Source organism: Vulpes vulpes, chromosome 4 (assembly GCF_048418805.1).
Source record: "Vulpes vulpes isolate BD-2025 chromosome 4, VulVul3, whole genome shotgun sequence".
Lineage (NCBI taxonomy): Eukaryota > Metazoa > Chordata > Mammalia > Carnivora > Canidae > Vulpes > Vulpes vulpes.
Window position 1 is genome coordinate 97,960,020 of NC_132783.1, and position 19,894 is coordinate 97,979,913.

The window sequence follows — 19,894 nt, forward strand, 5'->3', positions numbered from 1 at the left end:
ACTTTGTGGGGCGCCCCCGCGGAGCTCCGCGTCCCCGCGTAGTAGTTGGGCGCAGGCCCCGCCTCCCAGCCGTGTTGTCAACGGGCCGGGGTCTCGGATTGGTCCAGCCGCTGGGACAACACCTGCTCGACTCCTTCATTCAAGTGACACCAGAGCTTCCAGGGATATTTGAGGCACCATCCCTGCCATTGCCCGGCACTCGCGGCGCTGCTAACGGCCTGGTCACATGCTCTCCAGAGAGCTACGGGAGGGCGCTGGGTAACCTCTATCCGAGCTGCGGCCGCGAGGAGGAGGGAAACGGCGAGCGAGGAGGAAGAGTGGGAGGAGGAGGGGAAGCGGCCAAGGAGGAGGAAGAGGAGGAGGGGAACACAAAGAATCCAGGTCTCCGGACGGGAGGTTTACACCAAGAACCATGTGTGCTGAGCGGCTGGGCCAGTTCGTGACCCTGGCTTTGGTCCTGGCCACCTTCGACCTGGCGCGGGGGACGGACGCCACCAACCCGCCGGAGGGTCCCCAAGACAGGGGCTCCCAGCAGAAAGGCCGCCTGTCCCTGCAGAACACAGGTAAGTGCGAGCGCCCCCGCGGCGGGGAGCAGCTGGGGGACGACACCGTGCACTCTCGCAGCGCGCCCCGGGACCGAGAGCCCGGGACCGAGAGCCCGGGACCGAGAGCCCGGGACCGAGAGCCCACCCAGGGCCGCGCAAACTCTTGGGGTGGCGCGGGACGTGCAGGGAAAGCTCGAGGCCGGGCGAGACGCGGTCGGCCGGGCTCCGCGCGCCGGGGATCCGCACGTGCTGGCAGGGTGATGAAATGGCTGGGGTAGGACTTGTTGCTGCCCTCCCCGGGGTCGCGGGTAAAGAGGCAGCGCCCGGCAGGGCCGGTGCGGGTCCCGGAGCCCCCGGTCTGGTTCAGAGCCCCGCGCTCCATCCTGGCCGGCCCGCGGGAGCCAAGGAGGGTCCCCGGGGCCGGCCTGCGCCCCGTGCCCGGAGAACTTCTCTTCCCAGCCGGCGGGCTGCCACAGGACCGCGTTCCCCCTCCTCAGAAGATGCCCGACATCCAAGAACTTTGTAAGCGAGACCGATTGCGTTGCGAACTTTCCGCCCGGGGGCACTGCTTTCCGGGGAGGGGTCGGGGGGTGGTCTGAGGTGCTGCCGCCTTTTCCCTCTCCAGAGCAGGTCGGCAGGCGCAGAAATGGTGACACGCACGGCCCGAACCGTGCGCGGCTGCTGCTCAGCCGGCTCGCCGCTCGCCGGCAAGCTGCCGAGCAGAGCCAGGCGTGCAGGGCACGGGGCTGGCCCTTTGCCCAGCTCCTGGGAGAGAAAGAAAATCTGCCTAGAGCTCCTACGCTCGGCGCCTCCCCCCCCCCCCCTTATCTGGGGGCCTGAAACCCAGCGTGCGTGCGCTCACCGCACGAGCAGGAATGCACGAGTGCCCATTAGGGACGCCGGGAGCGAGGGAACCGCGGCCCTGCGCGCTCCTGCCCGGCGCGCCGGGGCCGCGCGTGGGATCATCCGGGAGCCTCCCGCCTCCACGCGCCAGCGCTCGCGCCCCCAGGCCGCGCGGGGCTCATCCTAGGTCGGATGTCGGATGTCGCCCACCCTTCCCCCTCTCCAGTGCTGTGCCTGGGAACTGAACCTGATTCTCGGTAGTTGGTGACCTCAACAAATACACGCCCCTCATTCTCTCGGTAGATTTAATCTGAATGCGGATTATCTACTCGGACCCCGCCCTTCTTCCAAAATATACTTTCCTGATGTAATTTTGTGGTTGGCTTAAATCTGTAAAGGGGGGAGGGGGGGGCGTGCAGGAGAGAGGCTATTGCAAGCGGCAGCCTGACAGTTAACTCCCTCAGTCTATCCTTTTGGAGAGATGAATTAGGGCCACCTTCTGCGAAGGAGGGCAGCAAACTCTCAAGTCTTGGGTCTCGGGAATTTCTAGGGGATTAAGTGATATCTCACACTGGATCTCTATTTAAAAGGAGCCTCTAACTTCGACGATTGCGTTTCCGCAGGCTAGCCCCCATCTGACTGGATTCCCGAGCCTGCTCCCAACCGCAGCTTCCCTAGCCTGGTATTTTTAATGCTGATGGTTTGGAGGCGCTGCCTTAATAGGAATTTTGTTTTGATTTTTAGGTGTTGAATCATAAAGCTGAATTGAAACTGCTTTTTGGACGCTTGAATTTGGGGGTCAGGAAGGAAATGCTTGTGATTTAGTAGCAGCAGCGCTGGGTTCCAAGTAGAGAAGGGTATTTAATTGATGAAGTGCGGAAGGGGGAGACCAAACTAATCATTTAAAATATCTTACTTGTGTCTGTGGGTTTAGAAAGCCGAAATAGCTTCTGCTTTCAAACTAAGTATTTCCACAAAGACTTGAAGAAGATGGGAAGAGGAAAAATGGAGTGCTCATACCAAACTTCTGATTGTGATTTTTGTAAACGTAGGTTTGGCTGATTTCTTTACAGATACGGTATTTACCAATACTGACATTTTCATAAATAGATTGAATGATGACATTTTCTTGCCCTGGCTTTTTAGATCCTGGAATAGTCGTTTCTAACTTAATCTTTTTTAATTTACTTTTAGTCATTACTAACTTTTATTTCAGCCGACCTCTCTGCATTCCCCAGCGTGGCTGAGAATTTTGTATATATTTGTATGTAATTCTCATTTTAGCGGAAATCCAACACTGTTTGGTCAACGCTGGCGATGTGGGGTGTGGTGTGTTTGAATGTTTCGAGAACAACTCTTGTGAGATTCGAGGCTTACATGGGATTTGCATGACTTTTCTACACAACGCTGGAAAATTTGATGCCCAGGTAAAAAAACACATAGAGCACAAAATGTTTTAGGTTGGCGTAGCATGATTGAAATGTTCATTGGAAGGACTTGTGTAGCTGAGGTGTCCTTAGCTGATCTTCGTGGCATGTTTTAGCATTTGCAAGAGACATTTTTGGTGGACAGCAGGATACCAGTCTCTCCCCACTCCACTCCCGGGGTTCTGCTCTACAGAACTGTCATATAGGTGAAATCCTTCTCCACTCTTAAGCTGTGTCTACACAGGCAGAGTGGGATGGAGAGCAAGTAGAACAATCATCTAAGGATTCTTAGCAGAGAACACAAAAGTCGTAACAAATAATAAACATCTTGTAAGGGGAGACACACTATGTCTGGCCTCCGAGAACTCAGTCTGCAAAGTCCATCCCATTAGAAACAGTAGGTCTGGAGTGAGGAAAGGATAGGGACTCCAATTATACATTCCAAGACCTGTTTTCACCTACTAGGGAAGAATAAATGAGACACAAACTTCATAGAAACACATCATCTCCAATGGGTATGTAAGCAGGCAACATGGATAATTCAGGGCCTCCAGAATAACAGACTTATTCCTCCTAAGTAGCACACCCTCCTCTCCCAACCTGAAAATCATGAATGAGTCCTGGTCTATAGAGTCCTCTTAATAATGCCTGACCCACTCCAGCTACCCCAGAGTCACAGAGTGAAAAAAGCCTAGCTGTTTCTTGGAGCAGGGCAAGAACCTAACAAGCCATCCTGTGGTTCCAGTGCTGACAATTCAGATATATGGCAGGTGGCATTAGGCTCACCTCTTCATGGTCTCCCAGCCTATATATGTATTACGAAGCCCCCTATTGTTTTATCTCATCAACTTCCTTTCCCATTTCGTTGGGGAGTGGGGATACATTGAATGAGACCAACAGTTATGGTGTGACTTATGAATGCCACCCATCACCATCTACTGACATCCTGTAGAGAGCCTGACAAAGCAATGCCTGGGAACCAGAGAGGGCTGGCAGCCTGCAGGGGATGTGGGGTGGCAGGAGGGGAAACAGAAACCAGAGAAGGAAAGAGGAGAACATTTGAACTCCTCGAAGCTCCCTAATAAAGCATCCCTCTGGATTAACTGGAATTAAGAAACATAATAGGAAATCCGGAGGAAAGATGTGTTTCTCAGGGCGACCCCACAGGATGTCAGGGAAGAATATCAAATTCTTGCTGCAGCCCTCGAATAAATTATCTTCTTTTTTCTCTCAACCAACAGGAGTATGTTCTCAAGTGAGAAGCATCCCTCTCAAGCTGGTTCCCAGCATGTGACTACTTCATAAACTGGCATGCCCTACCTTCCATCCTGGAAAATCTGAGCAAAAGGGGCCATTGGGAGGTGGTTTTTCAGCGACCAGACACTATCTGTAGACATTTCAGTTGCTTCTAAAGGAAGAACTGAATTAAATGTGCTGGCTAGCTTCCCACTTCCAACCTAAGCCCATTTTCTTTCTCCATTCAGTTACTTCCAGGCCTATCTAAAAACAGAGGGGTGACCTCTCCAACAACAGCTTGTTTCTATAGTAATGGGGGATGTAGGGATCCTTGAGTAGGTATCCCACAATGCCTCTGTGTCCTGAGAGGTTGATAAGGGAGCGAAAGCCCCAGCCTGCCTCCACACCACCAACAGCTGTCTCCTTTCTAGGATAAGAACAATCTAATGGGGTTGCCAGGAAAGAGAACTGTGGGCCAGATGTATGCCTGGCTGCCTTAGCCACTCAGAGGCAGGGAGTGTGGGGGAGGGGCTGTCAGTTGGGCAGTTCAGACTCCAGATGCTGCCAGGCAGTGTGCCAGGCGGGCCTTTTAGAGGCAATAATCCTAACAGTTTAAAGGAGTCGAATCGTTTTCAAAAAGGAAAAGAATGCTCCTCCTTGAAGGATAGGAGGAGACATGAGTATGGGTTGGGGGCGGTGGGAGGCAGTGAGGCAGAAGAAGGAAGCACAGATAGCACTCAGTCTTGATGTCACTTGCGGAGTCAGAGGAAAAAGCAATGATGTGAGACTTGGATAAGCAGGCACCTTCTAGTTGGGAAAAACTCTTGCTGGGAGTTCTGGACTTACATCTGGCCAGATTCCCCTCATGTTCCAGAAAAGTTGCCACCAAGCAGCCAACACTGGGCTGCCTAGAGGACAGATGGCCACAGAAGCCCCAGGACAAAGGAAACCAGTACAGCAGCTGGGGAGGAAGGAGGCAGATTTGTTAGTCTCCTAAAGTAACATCCTTTTTGCCCAAATGCCAGAGGCATCATGTCACTCAACGTACCTCCTGATGTAGTATCAGCCTGTCACCTGCATGGACCAACCATCAGTTTGAGGCAGGGCCTTGGGACTCAGTTGTCAAACAAAAATCCTGTGTAAGCCCAAGAGGGATAAATGTCTGAGCCTCTAACCAGGACTTGTCTTTTCTGCCCCTTCTTTCTCTCCTCTGTCCTCTCTGTTCTCAGGGCAAATCATTCATCAAAGATGCCTTGAAATGTAAGGCCCACGCTCTGCGGCATCGATTTGGCTGCATAAGCCGGAAGTGCCCAGCCATTAAGGAAATGGTGTTCCAGTTACAACGGGAATGCTACCTCAAACACGATCTGTGCTCTGCTGCCCAAGAGAACACCCGGGTCATGGTGGAGATGATCCACTTCAAGGACTTACTGCTGCATGAGTGAGTGCTGCCCCACAGGGGCTCGTGGGAAGGAGGGGCCCACTGCACAGGCTGGTGTTGGAGGAGTTTGAGAGGCTTGTTTTCGGAGGCTGGTCTCCCATCTATCTCAGAAAGCTGCACTGACTCCCTTGGGAGTCCCTTTCCTGCTGACCTTCGGGAAAAGCGAGAGAAATTTCCACCATTGGTTTCAAAAGCATAAGCAACAGAAACAGAAAATGTTTTACTAAAGCATGAAATGTGTAGGATTCAGAAATACACTTCACCTTCCCCTTGGCCCAGATCCCAGCAGGTCCGAGTGTTCCAAATGGCTGTATTGGTGCCCCAACAGGCAGCTGAGAGCTAATAACATTGGTTGAGCATTTACTCAGTGCCAGGCATCATGCTCCGTGCTCCACATGAATCTTTTACCAGAGCCTCATAGCAGCCTCTGATACAGGTAGGTACCATCCTCATCTCCATTTTACAGATGACAAAACTGAGATTCACTGAAGTACAGGTCATACAGACAATGAGAGGCAAAGCCAGGCTCGGAGCCAAGCAGTCTGGCTCTAGAGGCTTAAATGCCAAAAGCTGAGAGCAATAGCCTTTTTTTCCTGCCTCCATGGTCCTCCTTTCCCTCAGAAGGTCCAGTTCACCTCCTCTAACACATTAATACCCTCCCAGAGAAAACTCAAGATTAATGTCAAAAATTTTAATCAGCTAAACACCCTTTTGCCAAAGTGGGGAAATACGAACTTACTTATCCAAAGATTTGCAATTTAGTATAAGCCTAGGACATATTATTCCTTAAAAAAAAAAAAATCCCATCTGTAAGATCCTAAACTTTGCAAAGTGATAAAGTGTGTGGTACTCAGTTGCTCCTAACATGAAGCATGGGCGGTAAGTCACGATGGCTCCTTCCTCAGAGACTTGAGAGCAGGAAGCAGGCCACTAGCTAAGCAGACCAATACGAGTCCCTGCCAGCTTGATGGCACCATTGGTCTTCACACAGTGACTCACTGGGCCAAATCAGTACAATCTTAGGAAACCTTGCTCCTTAGTTGGTACCATGGCCTTCCCCCAGCTATGCCACTAAGCAGGCTCCCCCCTACCCCCCCAACCCCCCCACACACATACACACAACGCTTAGATCATGGAGGACTACAGCCATCACCCGCCACTTTCCACTAGGATATGAGAGTCTAGGTATCTTGAAACCCCCCTGTGCAGTGAATTTTAAAATTTGCGGTGAATCTCTGCAGGCAGCTCTCTTGTCTTCTCCTTAGTCACACGAATACCCAATAAAATAGTTATTACTCTTCCAAACAGCTGTTTGGAAACAGAGCAACAGCTTCAACAACAATAATAATGATATTAGCTATCATTTTGTGAGTGGGCCAAGCCCTTGGCCAGGGACTTTACCCAGACAATCTCATTTATCATTCCCAACAGGGCAGTAAGGTAGAGACTACTATCCCCACCCAAGAGATGGGGATAGAACCTAACCCCAGATGGGGAAGCTAAGAGGTTCAAGTTCTGGCTCTGAGGTGTGATCCCTACTTTCCAGCTTGGGAACTGGCAATATATATGACTGTGCTGGTTATCAGGAATAGAAACCTCCTTGCTCCTGACAGGCTCTCTCCCTACTAGACCTGCTAAAGGTTCACTGGCCCCCAGATATAGCAGGAGTTCTTCCCTTTTCTCAAATATACCCCCATTACACAAAGAAAGCAATATAAAATCCCCTTCCTTCGAGCCACCCCTGGAAGAGGCAGATGCCCCATGGCTGAGAGACTCCCCAGTCCACTGTCACCCACTCTAGATAGTTTGTTGGCCTCAAAAATGGATGAAGGGCATGAGTTTATAAGTCAGTACTACATTCGTGGAGTATAAGAAGACTTTGTCTTTTCTAAGATTAGAGAAAAGTCCTCTTTGAGAAAACCAAATGTTTTGGAGGTTCTTATGCGCCTCCCCAGCATTAAAGCCCTGTTGCTTTTCTGGTGCCTCCTCCATGGACCATGGGCCATGTGAGTTTTACTTCCAAAGGCCTTCTCACATCATTTAGAATTAATACATAGCCCTCCACCCCAGCCCACTCTGGGAATGCAGGTGGCTCACCCCGTACATTTGCATGGGTCTCTTTTAAGAGCACTCACTGTCTTCTTTCCTCTCGCTGAGCCAGCACCTCTAGGCAGTGGGTCTCGCCTAACCTCACTCCCCACTGAACTCCACTACCTTCCTTCTGAAGCTGTGAGTATGCAGTGCACCAACTCAAACTTCAAGCCAAATTAATGGAGTTGTTCTTTATCTTCACTGATTTGGCACAAAGGATCCCATCAGTCCCCAAATATCAAGAAGACCATTTAAGAATGTGTGGCATTGGTCACAGATAAGAAAATGAGAACCAATTTGCTTTTCCCTTTAGAGAAGAAGAAATCACAGTCACTCCAGAATCCACATCCCCCCCATTCCTCAACCCAATTCCTATCCACCCCAAAACAGTCATGTTTGGTTAAAGTGGCTCCCTTCAAACTCTCCACTTCCCTCCATTCCTTCCCACCCCACTTTCCCCATATCAACTGCCTTGGCTACCACACACCCTGTCACTGGGTGCTGGCAGCCTCCAGGCACGTCCCCCTCCAAGTATTTTTAAAAATCTTTTAGCCTTGCTGACACCCAGTTGAGAAAGCTGGGCTTTGTCATTAGACACGGGCTGAGCTTGCAGCCTGAGAAGGCACCATGCCAGCTCAAAACACGGCTTAGATTAACACACACCCCTCCCCATGGCTCGCAGCTTTCTCCTCGGGAGACAGCGCCAAAGGCAGGAGAGAGTGTGGGCTAGTCCAGCCTTCTCAGATCCGCCTTGGGGTTCTGAGAGCTCATCTGGCAGGCAGACTGCCCTGGCAAAGGAGGCCAGGAGGCAGTCCATACATTCCCAGGAAAGCCCCCTCACCTTACTCTGGGGAAAGAAACTCAAAGAAGACCATCAGGCTAGTCCTAGAAAGACAGATTCTCAGCCCCTGCAATTTGCTCATCTAGCCTCAGAGGGTGGCAGGTACAAATCAGGCACTAAAATCCTGATGCTGCTGTAGCAGATAGACTCCATGACCTAGAGCTCCCTGAGGCAGGCAGTTGCTAGTTGTCAAACGGTGGAAGGAAACAAATATGCATGCGGCATTTCTTCTGTGTCACCCCATGGCCCCCAGTCTCAGCCCGAGAAGTATTATCACTGTCCTTGTCACTGTTAGGGGCCTGTCTTAGAGGGTTTAAGCACCCTGTCCATCAGCCATGCACAGACTCTCTGACTCCAAAGGCATCAAGTAGGCCTTAAAAGGCAGCTTGATCTCTATCAGCCAGAACATTCCTCTTCTCTGCTCTCAGCCCAGCTCTAGGCCTTCCCAGCCCAGAAGCTTCCAAAAACGACTTTCTCCTCTCCCTGCACCACCCCCCCAGCCATCTCCATTTTTACATCTATATCTATGACACGAGGACAGTTCAACTACAACTTGAGGACTAATTCATAAAAATGGCAGTGAACTACTTCACAAGTCTTAAAACACAATCTGCGCTTCGTGCCTAGCAACTGCCAACTTGCAAAGAGAAGAGTAAGTGGGCTAACATGCAGCCACCCAAGTGGCCCAGGCTGACAGAGTAAAAAAGTCTTGCTCCTTCTTATAAATGATCTCATGTCCCAGAGTGATTTCCCTGCTCAAGGTGATGGCCCAGGGCTGCAACGCTCATGGTCAGATATATCCAGAAACTTCGCTAGCCAAGGACTGCTGGGGAATGCTGGTTAGCCACATGAAACATTCCGTACCCTCCTTGGGGATTTTAGAAGGCCCATGAGACATAAGAAGGGCTCAGTGAGTGGGCCACAAGAGACCATTGCCGGGGAACCTCTTACTAGATGGGCCCATAAAAATCAGGCAAACTGTTCCCGCCTTCTGCACACAACTCCCACCCCTTTGTTGGCATGACATGGTCATTCTTCCTCGAGCACTTTTCCTACAGAACAACCCAGGGCAGCTGGATGGCCTGAGCAATGCTCTCCCCTCCAGAACTGAGTGTTTATTTCACAGATTGCTGGCACTCATTCCAACACATAGGCCCCTCCCTGCCAGTCCTCACCTCCAGTCCTAGGCAAGCCCAGACTGAAAGAACAGAGATGCTGAGATAGCCACTCCCCCTCTTCAACCTTGAATACCCGGAAGAGGAAGAACTCTCCACTGCAAGTGACATCCCAGGGTGGCAGTGGTCAGCCTCTCACCTTCTCCACCTATTCCAGACTCCTCCAGGTACACAGGAAGTGCATCCAGTACCTTCCAAAAACACTCTTCTCCATCATGAGCCTAAACCAGGGGCAAACACAGACATGGGGCAATGGTTCCTCCGGAGCCTCACTTAGAGAAGACTTAACCCGGGAGAGCAGTCCCAAGGGCAAAGCCAGCTAACCTCGCTGACGCCACACCGCAAGAGGGCGATGTGGAGCTCCGTAGCCCCGAATCTTTGATGGCCCAGGGCTGCAAGACTCATGGTCAGATATATCCAGAAACTTCGCTAGCCAAGGACTGCTGGGGAATGCTGGTTAGCCACGTGAAACATTGGCAAAGACTCCTCCCCCAAAAAGACTCCTCCGTTTGGTATTTCAGACCCTTGCCATTTGCCTATTATTCCACTGGCCCCCAAGACACCTCACTACTCCTCCCACTAAAACCCTCCTAGATGGCACATCCTAGGCATGCCCAGTGCTCTCCCGCAGTCCTTTTGAACATTCGCACAGCTGCCCAACCTGGCATCCTCACCCACTTTCCCCAGAGGTTCTTCCTTTTATCTCTGCACCTGTAAATAATCACTGGCCCTTTTCCCGGTGGTAGGCTCTAGGACCAGCCTCTCTCCAATGCCTGGCACCAAGCCTGGTAGGTAATGGCCATGTAGTAAGTAGTGGTTAAGGCCAGCACTCCATAGGCTATGGATAAAGGCTGGAAGTAATTCCAGAAAGCTCTTTCACCCAACTGAAAACTGAAGCCAGGCATCAACCGTATATCTCTTGCCTGGTATCATCACTGCCCTCTCTGGCCCAGTCAAGATTGGTTCCATTCTCCATCTCTCTCTCCCTCTGTCTCTGCTCCCAATCTCTAGACCCTACGTGGACCTGGTGAACCTGCTGTTGACCTGTGGGGAGGAGGTGAAGGAGGCCATCACCCACAGCGTTCAGGCTCAGTGTGAGCAGAACTGGGGAAGCCTGTGCTCCATCTTGAGCTTCTGCACCTCAGCCATCCAGAGGCCCCCCACGGTACCCCCTGAGCGCCAACTCCAAGTGGACAGAGCCAAGCTCTCCAAGACCCACCACGGGGAGGCGGGTCACCACGTCTCAGAGCCCAGTAGTTGGGAGACAGGCCGAGGCACCAAGGGCGAGGGAGGTAGCAAAAGCCACCTGAACGCACATGCCCGGGGCAGAGCGGTCAGCCAAGGGGGCCAGGGAACTTCTGGAAGCAGCGAGTGGGAGGAGGAACCCTCCGAGTATTCCGATATCCGGAGGTGAAACAAAAAGGCCTGGCCGGGAAATCTTTCCTCCACGCCGTCCATTTTCTTCTCTATGGACATTCCAAAACATTTGCCATTAAAGAGGGGGGATGTCACACGCAGGATTTGGTGGGGATTGCGGACTGGATGAAGGTGTGTGCTAGCAGAATGAACAGGTGAGGCAGAGACGGCCTAGGCAGCGGCAGGTCTCAGCTGTTCCCGGCTGTTCCCCAGGGGGGTTCCACTCTTGCACATCCTCAAGTGCGATCGCCACGCGGCCGCCTTGCAAGTCTGTCTTCTTTCCATCCGCAGAGCCACCGCGGCCTGCAGCGTGCTCGGCTGCGGGGGGAGGTGGGCCGGCGGCGAAGGGCAGGGGTCGGCAGGCGGGACCACGCCCGTGGTGCTGGGCCCCGTGGTGCTGGGCCCCAGGGTGGCTTCTGGTGCTGCCCTGGCGGAGGGAGGGTGGCGGGACTCGGGTGCAGGAGTGAACGTGAACACCGCGCTGGGAGACAGAAGGGTGGAGCGGAGACGGGGGCTGTGTGGGTGCTTGGTGCCAAACGGAAGTTCGGTTTCTTGCCTGGGACCTGGAGGTTTGGAGCTGCTTGATGGGGAGGGCAAGGGTTCTAAGTGTAATTTCTGAGCCGTTGTTCCATCGGGGGAGGGGGTGGGACCGGTCCAAGGGAGTGGCCCCTGTGTGTCTGTATATTAACCACTGCTTTGAATCTCTACTTCACTTTTTTATTTATCCAGTTACATCTACATATATACCTGTCGTCTAAATAAATGGCTTTCAAACAAAGCAACTGGGTCATTAAAACCAGCTCAAAGGAAAAAGAAATAACAGCCCATCTTTTGGGGCTGATTTTTTTTTCTTTTGAGTGCTATTTTAAAAGGAATCAAAGAGCAATGGAGCCATACATCTGCCTGCCTGCCTGGCATGGGCTCATAGCCACTCAGGGCAAACCACACCCCTGCAGGAAAAGGCACACATGAGGAGTATATTTGACAGATTTTCTTTGGCATTTTGTTACCTCACTTTGACGCTCAGCCAAGATCGATAAAGTGAGGCACCTGATGTGGCAAGGCCAAGTTGGAAATGTGGCTTCTCAGTGTGCCTGAGAAGGAAGCAAAGATGGCTGTGATTTCCAGCAGGGAAAGCTGACCTCTTACATAAATGGAGGGGACTGCCAGGAAGCACTGAGGAACAGGATTTTTTCCAGATCCAGATTGGAAATGTAGCAACGAAGAAAGGAGTCAGAGTGGACAAAGGAAAGGCAGGAGAGACAAGACTAAAAATCCAAGGCACAGAGCAACAGGATAGTCACAAAGGGTCAGCGGTAGGGTTTTGTGGTTGTTCAGAATATTCCACAGTGAGGCCTTTTCTTTCTTTCTTTCCTTCCTACTAGGTTATCACATTAAAGCTTATCCTTTCTTGCAGCCAGTACTCAAATAGAAGGCCAGTATTATAAGGAGTAGACAGGTGTGTTCTGGGCCAGTTCCTCCTAGAGCAGAGGTCAGCAAACTTTTTCTGTAAAGGTCCAGATGTAAACTATACTGTCTTCCGTTTGGTGGATCATGTGGTTTCAGACACAAGTGGTCAACTCTGCCGCTGCAGCATGAAAGCAGGCATACATAGACAATGTGTGACAAACAGGCTTGGCTTCGCTCCAGTAAAACTGTATTTAATAGGTGCCCACCTGGATCTAGCTCTTGGGCCTGAGTTTTCTGACCCCCATTCTAGTGAGTTGGCAAAAAAAAGTAAGCATCCTCCATTTATATCAGCTTATAGCTCTCCCTCAAAGCAACCTGAGGCGAGAGATAAAGAAGCTGAATTTATCTACTCTAAAATACTTTGTTCCAGGGAATGCCCTTACCCAAAACCCAGCTAGTATTTATATACCCCCACATCCAATCTCATCAGCGCCAGGACATGGTGCTGAAAGCTCATCTCCCCAATCTTTCGTGATCCACATTAGAAAGAAACCATTTGGGTGTAGGGGAAAAGGAGACAAATGCTGGAAGAAGCACCTAGAAAGAGCTGGAGCTGCAGAAAGCAGAAAAGATGGTGCACTTAATCCAGCTCTGCCCTCGGGGGGAGGAGGACCGGTGTGTCAGGCTCTGCCATGGGAACCGAACGTAAACCATGGCTGTCTCATGCCATGGGCCACTGCAGCACGTTGACTGTTTTACTTACATCACTCAAAAGCTGAAGCAATAACATTCTCCCGCGTTGCTGGGTCAGCTGTTCATTTGTTCACCGGCTCCTGGGCTGGATGTGTGAAAGGCATCACTTTTATATTTTCCTCAGTGTAAATGTTTTACGTGTTCGCCTACTGATGTGCCATTTGTTGCTTCTATTGTAAATATTTGTCATTTGTATTTATTATCTCAGTGTTTTCCCCTGAGGCATCAAATTGCTTACAATGTTCATTTGAACCCCTTCGCTGATCTCTGTTGTATATTTTTCATACCACTAGTGTGTTGCTTAACAAAAGTCAGGTAGATCTCATTTCATTCTGGTTCTTCATGTTTTGAAGTATACAATAGTATTTATTGCTAAGGTTCTTTGGCTCAAAACAGAGTACAGTCCAAATTCCTGTAAGAGTCGACAGAGGCATTTGTACAATCTAAAATGTAAGCAAAGTAGTAATTAAAAATAGACATTCAACTTGGGCTTCATACTTCATACAAATTTACTCATGAGCCTTCCTTTAAGGAAGGATGTGGATTTCCAAATAAAGATACGGTGTTTATTTTGAGCTTTGCATCTTAACAAGATGACTGAACACCTCTCCTTTGTATCAATAAATAGCCCTGTTATTCTGAAAGGAGAGGACTGACCTAGTACAGCAAAATGCTGACACCTGAAACCAAATAAATGGAAAACACCAGCCCAGAGCCGTAGTCATACTTAGACACACATACACACACAGAAATTTAAACTTGAACCAAATAAAAGGCTTTGCTAGAACAACATGGAAAAACAATGCTACCAGAGCCCATTTCCTAAGGAAGAACAACCTCATCTGATCTCAGAATTGGCACCACGTGAGCTTGCTCAGTCATAATGTCTGTTTCTGTTATGGATTTAGGCAGCAGGACCTGAACATTGTCACATGGCATTATTTTTCTCCCATCATTAATAAAGATTTTAAATAAACAGCTTTCCCTGGAGTAGCATTATTGTCTGGGAGCGCTTTGGACAGTCAATGCATAGAGGGAATGAATGGCTGTGAGCAAGTGAGTGTTTGAGTCCATATAAAATGCTGGATGCGGGATCCCTGGGTGGCGCAGCGGTTTAGCGCCTGCCTTTGGCCCAGGACCCGATCCTGGAGACTCGGGATCGAATCCCACGTCGGGCTCCCAGTGCATGGAGCCTGCTTCTCTCTCTGCCTATGTCTCTGCCTCTCTCTCTCTCTGTGACTATCATAAATAAAAATTTAAAAAATAGAATAAAATGCTGGATGCTGGGATGCCTGGGTGGCTCAGTGGTTGAGCATCTGCCTCTGGCTCAGGCTCAGGTCGTGATCCCAGGGATTGAGTCCTGCATCAGGCTCCCTGAGGAAACCTGTTTCTGTCTATGTCTCTGCCTCTCTCTGTGTGTCTCTCATGAATAAATAAATAAAATATTTTTAAAAAAATACTGGATGCTCAGTTTACAGGGAGGGAAACCAGGCGAAGAAGAACCTCCTGGGTTTCTCCTCCATTGGAGGGACTCTGTCCAAAACACTGCCTGAGTCACCAAGACAAAGAAGAAAATGAACTCCATGCAACCTGCCTAGGGGTGCCAGCCCTCCAGCCATTAGGGACATCCCTCTGGTCTCACCCATGAGTCTCCCCTGTGGCTCTCTGTGGCCTCCCCTTTCTTTCAGACTGAGCTTGTGGCAGATGCCACCAGCATGACAGCTCAGTGGCTTGACACTGGCAGGGAAGCTCACTGCCTCCTCCCCAATTCATCCTCACAGCAGCAAAACAGCACTGGAGTCCCTCATTTACCACAGTGTGCACACCATTGGTGTACCCGCTATGCGCTGGGCACCATGCTATGCATTTCATATACATCATCTCACCTTGACTACATCCTACAAGTAGTGGATATCATCCCCATTTTACAGGTGAAGAAACTGAGCTAGGGAAAGGTAAAGCAGCTGTCCCAAAGCAAACAATGTGGCTAATGAGCAGGGGGTCTGCACCCAAACCCAGATCAGTGACTAAGCCCACCTGCTTTCCCCCACTTTGGGCTTAGAATCTCCACATTTGATTTATTCTTAATTTAAACCAATCAGTATTATTCCTATTTTACACAGGCTAAGAGAAAGAATAATTATACTCTTATATTTATAGCACCTCCGAGGAGCTCTGCTTTAGAACAGAAAGGAAAATTGTTGCCCTCACCTTTCCTCTCTGCAAAGGCTCAAATTTTGATTCAGATAAGGGAGAGCAGGAGAATCATGGAGTCTCACCACTTTTCTGGGCATGCAGGTAATCATTTTAAAGGTTCTCAGGTGTAGCTGAGAGAAGCCTTTGGGAACAGCTGGCTTTGGGAAATAAGTGGCCAAAGCTCTCTCTGCTAAATCCACCCCATCACCAGCTCTATCTGAAAAGCCAAGCTCCCCTGAAGTCAATACCACCGTCCTCACCCTCCTCGCAACACCTGCAGTTTCTTGTGGATCTATCATGTGCTTCCCGTGCACTTTACAGGCATTATTTCTGAACCCCATTTTGCACATGGAGAAACTGAGGCTCAAAGGCATTTTTAATGTGCCTGGAGCTTGTCACAAAGCCACCGAGCTCCAGAGGTGGCATGCCAACCCACCCCAGGGCTCACAGTTTCTCCCCCGCTCCTGGTGTGAAAAGGTGGGTGAAACACTACGTTCAAACATAGCAGCTGGCTCCCCCCACCCCTTGAGATTGCTCCAATCCGCCAGTGCAAGAATTATTAGACTGTGGGAGGAAGAAGGCAGAAGGGCTTCCAAGTATGCTGGTATTTAAGCAAAGTTTCCAAAGGAAGTTAGAGCTGTGCGCGCCCCAAAATCTGGAGACAGAAATCTGAATTTGTTCTAAAGTCAACAAAAAAGAAAGCCCCCTGCTGAGGAGGGGACAAGCCTTGGTCAGAAAACAGGTTTCATGTGAAATTATTTTTTGTGGGCGGAGAAGAGAAGAAAAGAGCAACAGAAGCCTTGGGCTAGGAGTCATGCGTTGCTGCTTGCATAAGCAGCTCAGCTTTTATCACTCCCCAAAAAGAACACACACACAAAAAGTCACTCCCCAAAGAGAATGGAAAAAAAAAAAGAAACCCACAAAGCCAACCTAAGCTTATGCATGAAATGGGCCCCACCAGGATGAACCCTGATGCTTGCTCAACAACTGGCTCCTGAGGGGGTGCATCCACCTAGCCATTGGGTCTGCCCAGGCGAGCTAACATGTAACATCAGGTCTGCCCAGGCGATCTAAGACTGGGAGGGACAAGGAAAGCTCCCCCAAGGAAGACTCAGAGGCAAGGCAATTATTCACAAGGTGCAGAGGAGAAGCAGCTGGTTCCATTTTTCATCAGATAGGTACCAGGATTTTTTATGGCTCTTCCACGTACATGAAGAAAAGTGGCCTGCTAAGGAGGATGGGAACTGCCCGCCTGCTGGCCTGCCTGAGTCAGGAATAATACTCAGCAGAGGACTAAGGGTGCCAAAGACAGCTTTGCACAGGATAGATGATCAGGTCCTAGAATTCTGCCCCAATTGTTTACTGTTATGTTGACCAACGACCTCTAAAACTAAATTAAAACCCTCACTTTATTTTGCTCACTGTTTTGTGGGTCAGAAATTTAGAAAGGGCTCAGTTAGGGGGTTGGTTTCACATCCACATGGCATCAGCTGTGGCAACCAGAGCTAGAACATCCCCTTCCCTGATGGCCCCTTCAGAATGGTGACTCAGTGGCTCTTGGCCTCTCTCTTGTCTTTCCATGTGCCACCTCATCCCCCAAGGTTTCTCAAAGCATGGCTCTCCCAGGGTAGCAGACAGTGACTGGCTGCCCTAAGAGAACTTAGAGAATTGTACAGCACATGCTTCAAATCCAAACTAGGATTTTGATTTCATTCTTGATACTGTCACAACCTCGGGATCTGAATGCCATGAGGAAGAGACCATGTCACATGCACACAGTTTCATGTCTCCCTAGCAGTCAGCCATTGCACAGAGTGAATGAATGAATGTCTAAAAGGGTGCCAAGTTGTCAAATCAGATAAATTTAAACCCACTTCTAAAGTAAATATAAGGACGCCTGGGTGGCTCAGTGGTTGAGCATCTGCCTTTGGCTCAGGTCGTGATCCCAGGGTCCTGGAATCTTGTCCCACATCAGGCTCCCAGCAGGGAGCCTGCTTCTCCCTCTGCTGTGTCTCTGCCTCTCTGTGTCTCTCATGAATAAATAAAATCTTCAAAAATAAATAAATAAAAATAAAGTAGATATAACCTTCTGTCCTTGTAAAGGACATCCACATGTCATGGAATTGGGGAGTGGGTATCAAAATTGAAAATCACTGGGAAGCCTGTAATTCTGGAATCAGGAGACCTAGGCAGGAATCATGATCTTACTTGTCTTGTACTAGGTACAAGAAAGAGTGATTACTCTCTCTCCCTTTTTTTTTTTTAATAACTGAAAAAATGAATCAAGACTGGCCCTAAGATTTTGGTAAATCAGTTTAACTTTCCTCAACTACAAAATAAGGAAGTGAGGATAATAAAATAACCAGAGCTGTACAAGAGTCACAATACGTAGAAAATGCTTTGAAGAGCATGAAATGTCCTGTAAACATTTCATGGGTATTATTTCTCCTGGCCATTTTGAAAGCCCCATCCCCCCACTACAACCAAGAGTACAGATGAGATGAGCTACCCATCCTTTCCACTGTCCTGGTGGTTCTATGAGGCAGGTATGAAGCCTTTTGTGGCCAGAATTGGGGAGGGGGGCCAGGGCAACCATGCATGGTGGGAACCAGCCTGAACAGGCAGGAGGGTTGGACACCTACCAAGTGGGGACCCTGAGCAAGGCCCAGCCCCTCTCTGGATCTGAGAGTGGCTGCTGAGCAGCTCCCGGGTGCCACAGCTCTCACCAGAGTGTGTGTGTTCCGAGGCGAGCTCCGAGTGGCCGGCTCAGCCAAACAGCAGCCGGACCATGCTGGGGAGCAGAGGGCCTGCCTGCCAAGCTCTGTCTGCAAACCTCAAGGCAAGGTACCCACAGAAAAGCCAGTTCACAAACCTCCTTAATGAAAAAGGAAAGCAGAGGCTGACAGAGATGAGGGAGAGTAGAGATTCAGGGCCAGAGCCCACTCCACTCTGCTCCGTGCCAAGGCTCCTGAGAGTTTGACATTTGGAAAAGATCTGGCCTGGTGGAGCCAAGGATTTGGGACAGGGCTCCTTCCGGCTCCCAAGAGTGTCAAGAAGAGAAGGAGGAGGAGGAAAATGACTCAGCTGAAATGAAGAGAAATGTATTTTTAAAAAGCAAAACGATGAAAGGCACAAAGGAACAAAATGGAGGCCCAGGATGGGGTCCAAATGCCTTCTCCGAGTAAGTGGGACGAATCTGCAAAAAGCTCAGGAGCTCACTAGGGTTTCTAAACCAAGAATAATACCACGAAAATGAAGAGAGTCTCTGGCGCCTGCCAGGTCTGTGGTCCCCAGGGGCTGGTGCCCACCTCTGCAGGGGAAATGCTGAAAGCCACCCAGCCGTGCAGAAGCTTCTCCACACTTTTGATTCTGACAATGTAGTGAGTTCTGTGACAGAGGACAGTAGAAAGGTGACCTCGGGCTCAGGCAGCTCACAGGGGGCCCAAGTGCCCTGTGACTCCTCTCTTGTTCTGTTATGTCCACTAAAACCATCAGGGGCACAACGAGGGAGGGAGGCAGAAGGAGCCACTCTCCTCGGAGGCTGACACAACTCTATCTCTTCCAACAGCCAAGGTCAGATGACCCTGATTGCAAAAGCTTCATCTTGAAATATTCAGTGGAGAACAAGCGTGATAATGAGAAGAGATGGGGAACAAAGAGAAGCCACAGCTCTGTGTCTCCCTTCCCCTGGGTCATCCAGGAAGTGCTGGGTTCACAATATGGTTCCACCTCCTCCCAGGCATGGAACTCCCTGGAAACTCACACTTCCAGAAAACGGGAGGTTGGGAGGAAGAGTTCAGCTCAGTATGGCCTAAGAACTGCAACCCCTCACAGAGGCATGTCAACCTGGCCAGCTTTTTTAAGGCTCTCCAGCCTCCTCTTACCCATGGGGAAACCATGCATGTGTGATACAGAGCAGGGAAGCCAGTCTGGCAGGGGGCACGGTGATGGATACAGAGGAAGTCCCCAGGTGGAGGTCAGCTGATCAAACCCCACTGCCCCAACTCTCCTGATGCAAGGCTGCTTCAGGGAGTGGGGGGTAGAGAAGCCTCCTCTGTCCCTTGAGAGGAAAATCCCCCTGATTATATCCCCTACATTCTGACAGAAAAGAGAAAACCAGAAGAGAACCCCTGCCCCCCGCGCCCCCCCCCCCCCCCAGACCCTACATCATGCCAGCATCTTCAAGAAGAGAAGCCATTCCTCTGACCCATTCATACAACTGCCAGCACCAGGCAGGGGGGTTGGGGGTTGGGGATGGAGAGGCCTGTGGCCTCCTAGTGGCTGAGCGCTGCAGCAGAATGGAGCCATCTGCTGCCCTTCAAGGCCCTTCCCCGCTGGGCATGAATGTCCTGGGAGTCCTTTAGCAACCTCTGGGTTTCTACACAGACATCTACAGGCAGAAATGGAAGTAATGTCCATACATGTTTCCAGGGCCTGGGGCCTCTGAAGCTGTGTCATTAAGGGAAGCAGAGGTGGAATTAGAAGTACAAGAGGTGTGTTAGGGAAAGGCTAGGAAGCAT

The 19,894-nt window shown here is 50.2% G+C and overlaps 1 protein-coding gene across 1 annotated transcript; it reads left to right on the forward strand.

Moving 5' to 3' along the window:
* The first annotated feature begins 73 nt into the window (after positions 1-73).
* Positions 74-14,158, forward strand: STC2 (stanniocalcin 2). Its single transcript, XM_026006954.2, has 4 exons — positions 74-563; positions 2,673-2,815; positions 5,281-5,492; positions 10,611-14,158. Exons 1-4 carry the CDS (start codon positions 413-415, stop codon positions 11,011-11,013), a joined length of 909 nt encoding a protein of 302 aa, XP_025862739.1. The 5' UTR covers positions 74-412; the 3' UTR covers positions 11,014-14,158.
* The last annotated feature ends 5,736 nt before the right edge of the window (positions 14,159-19,894 follow it).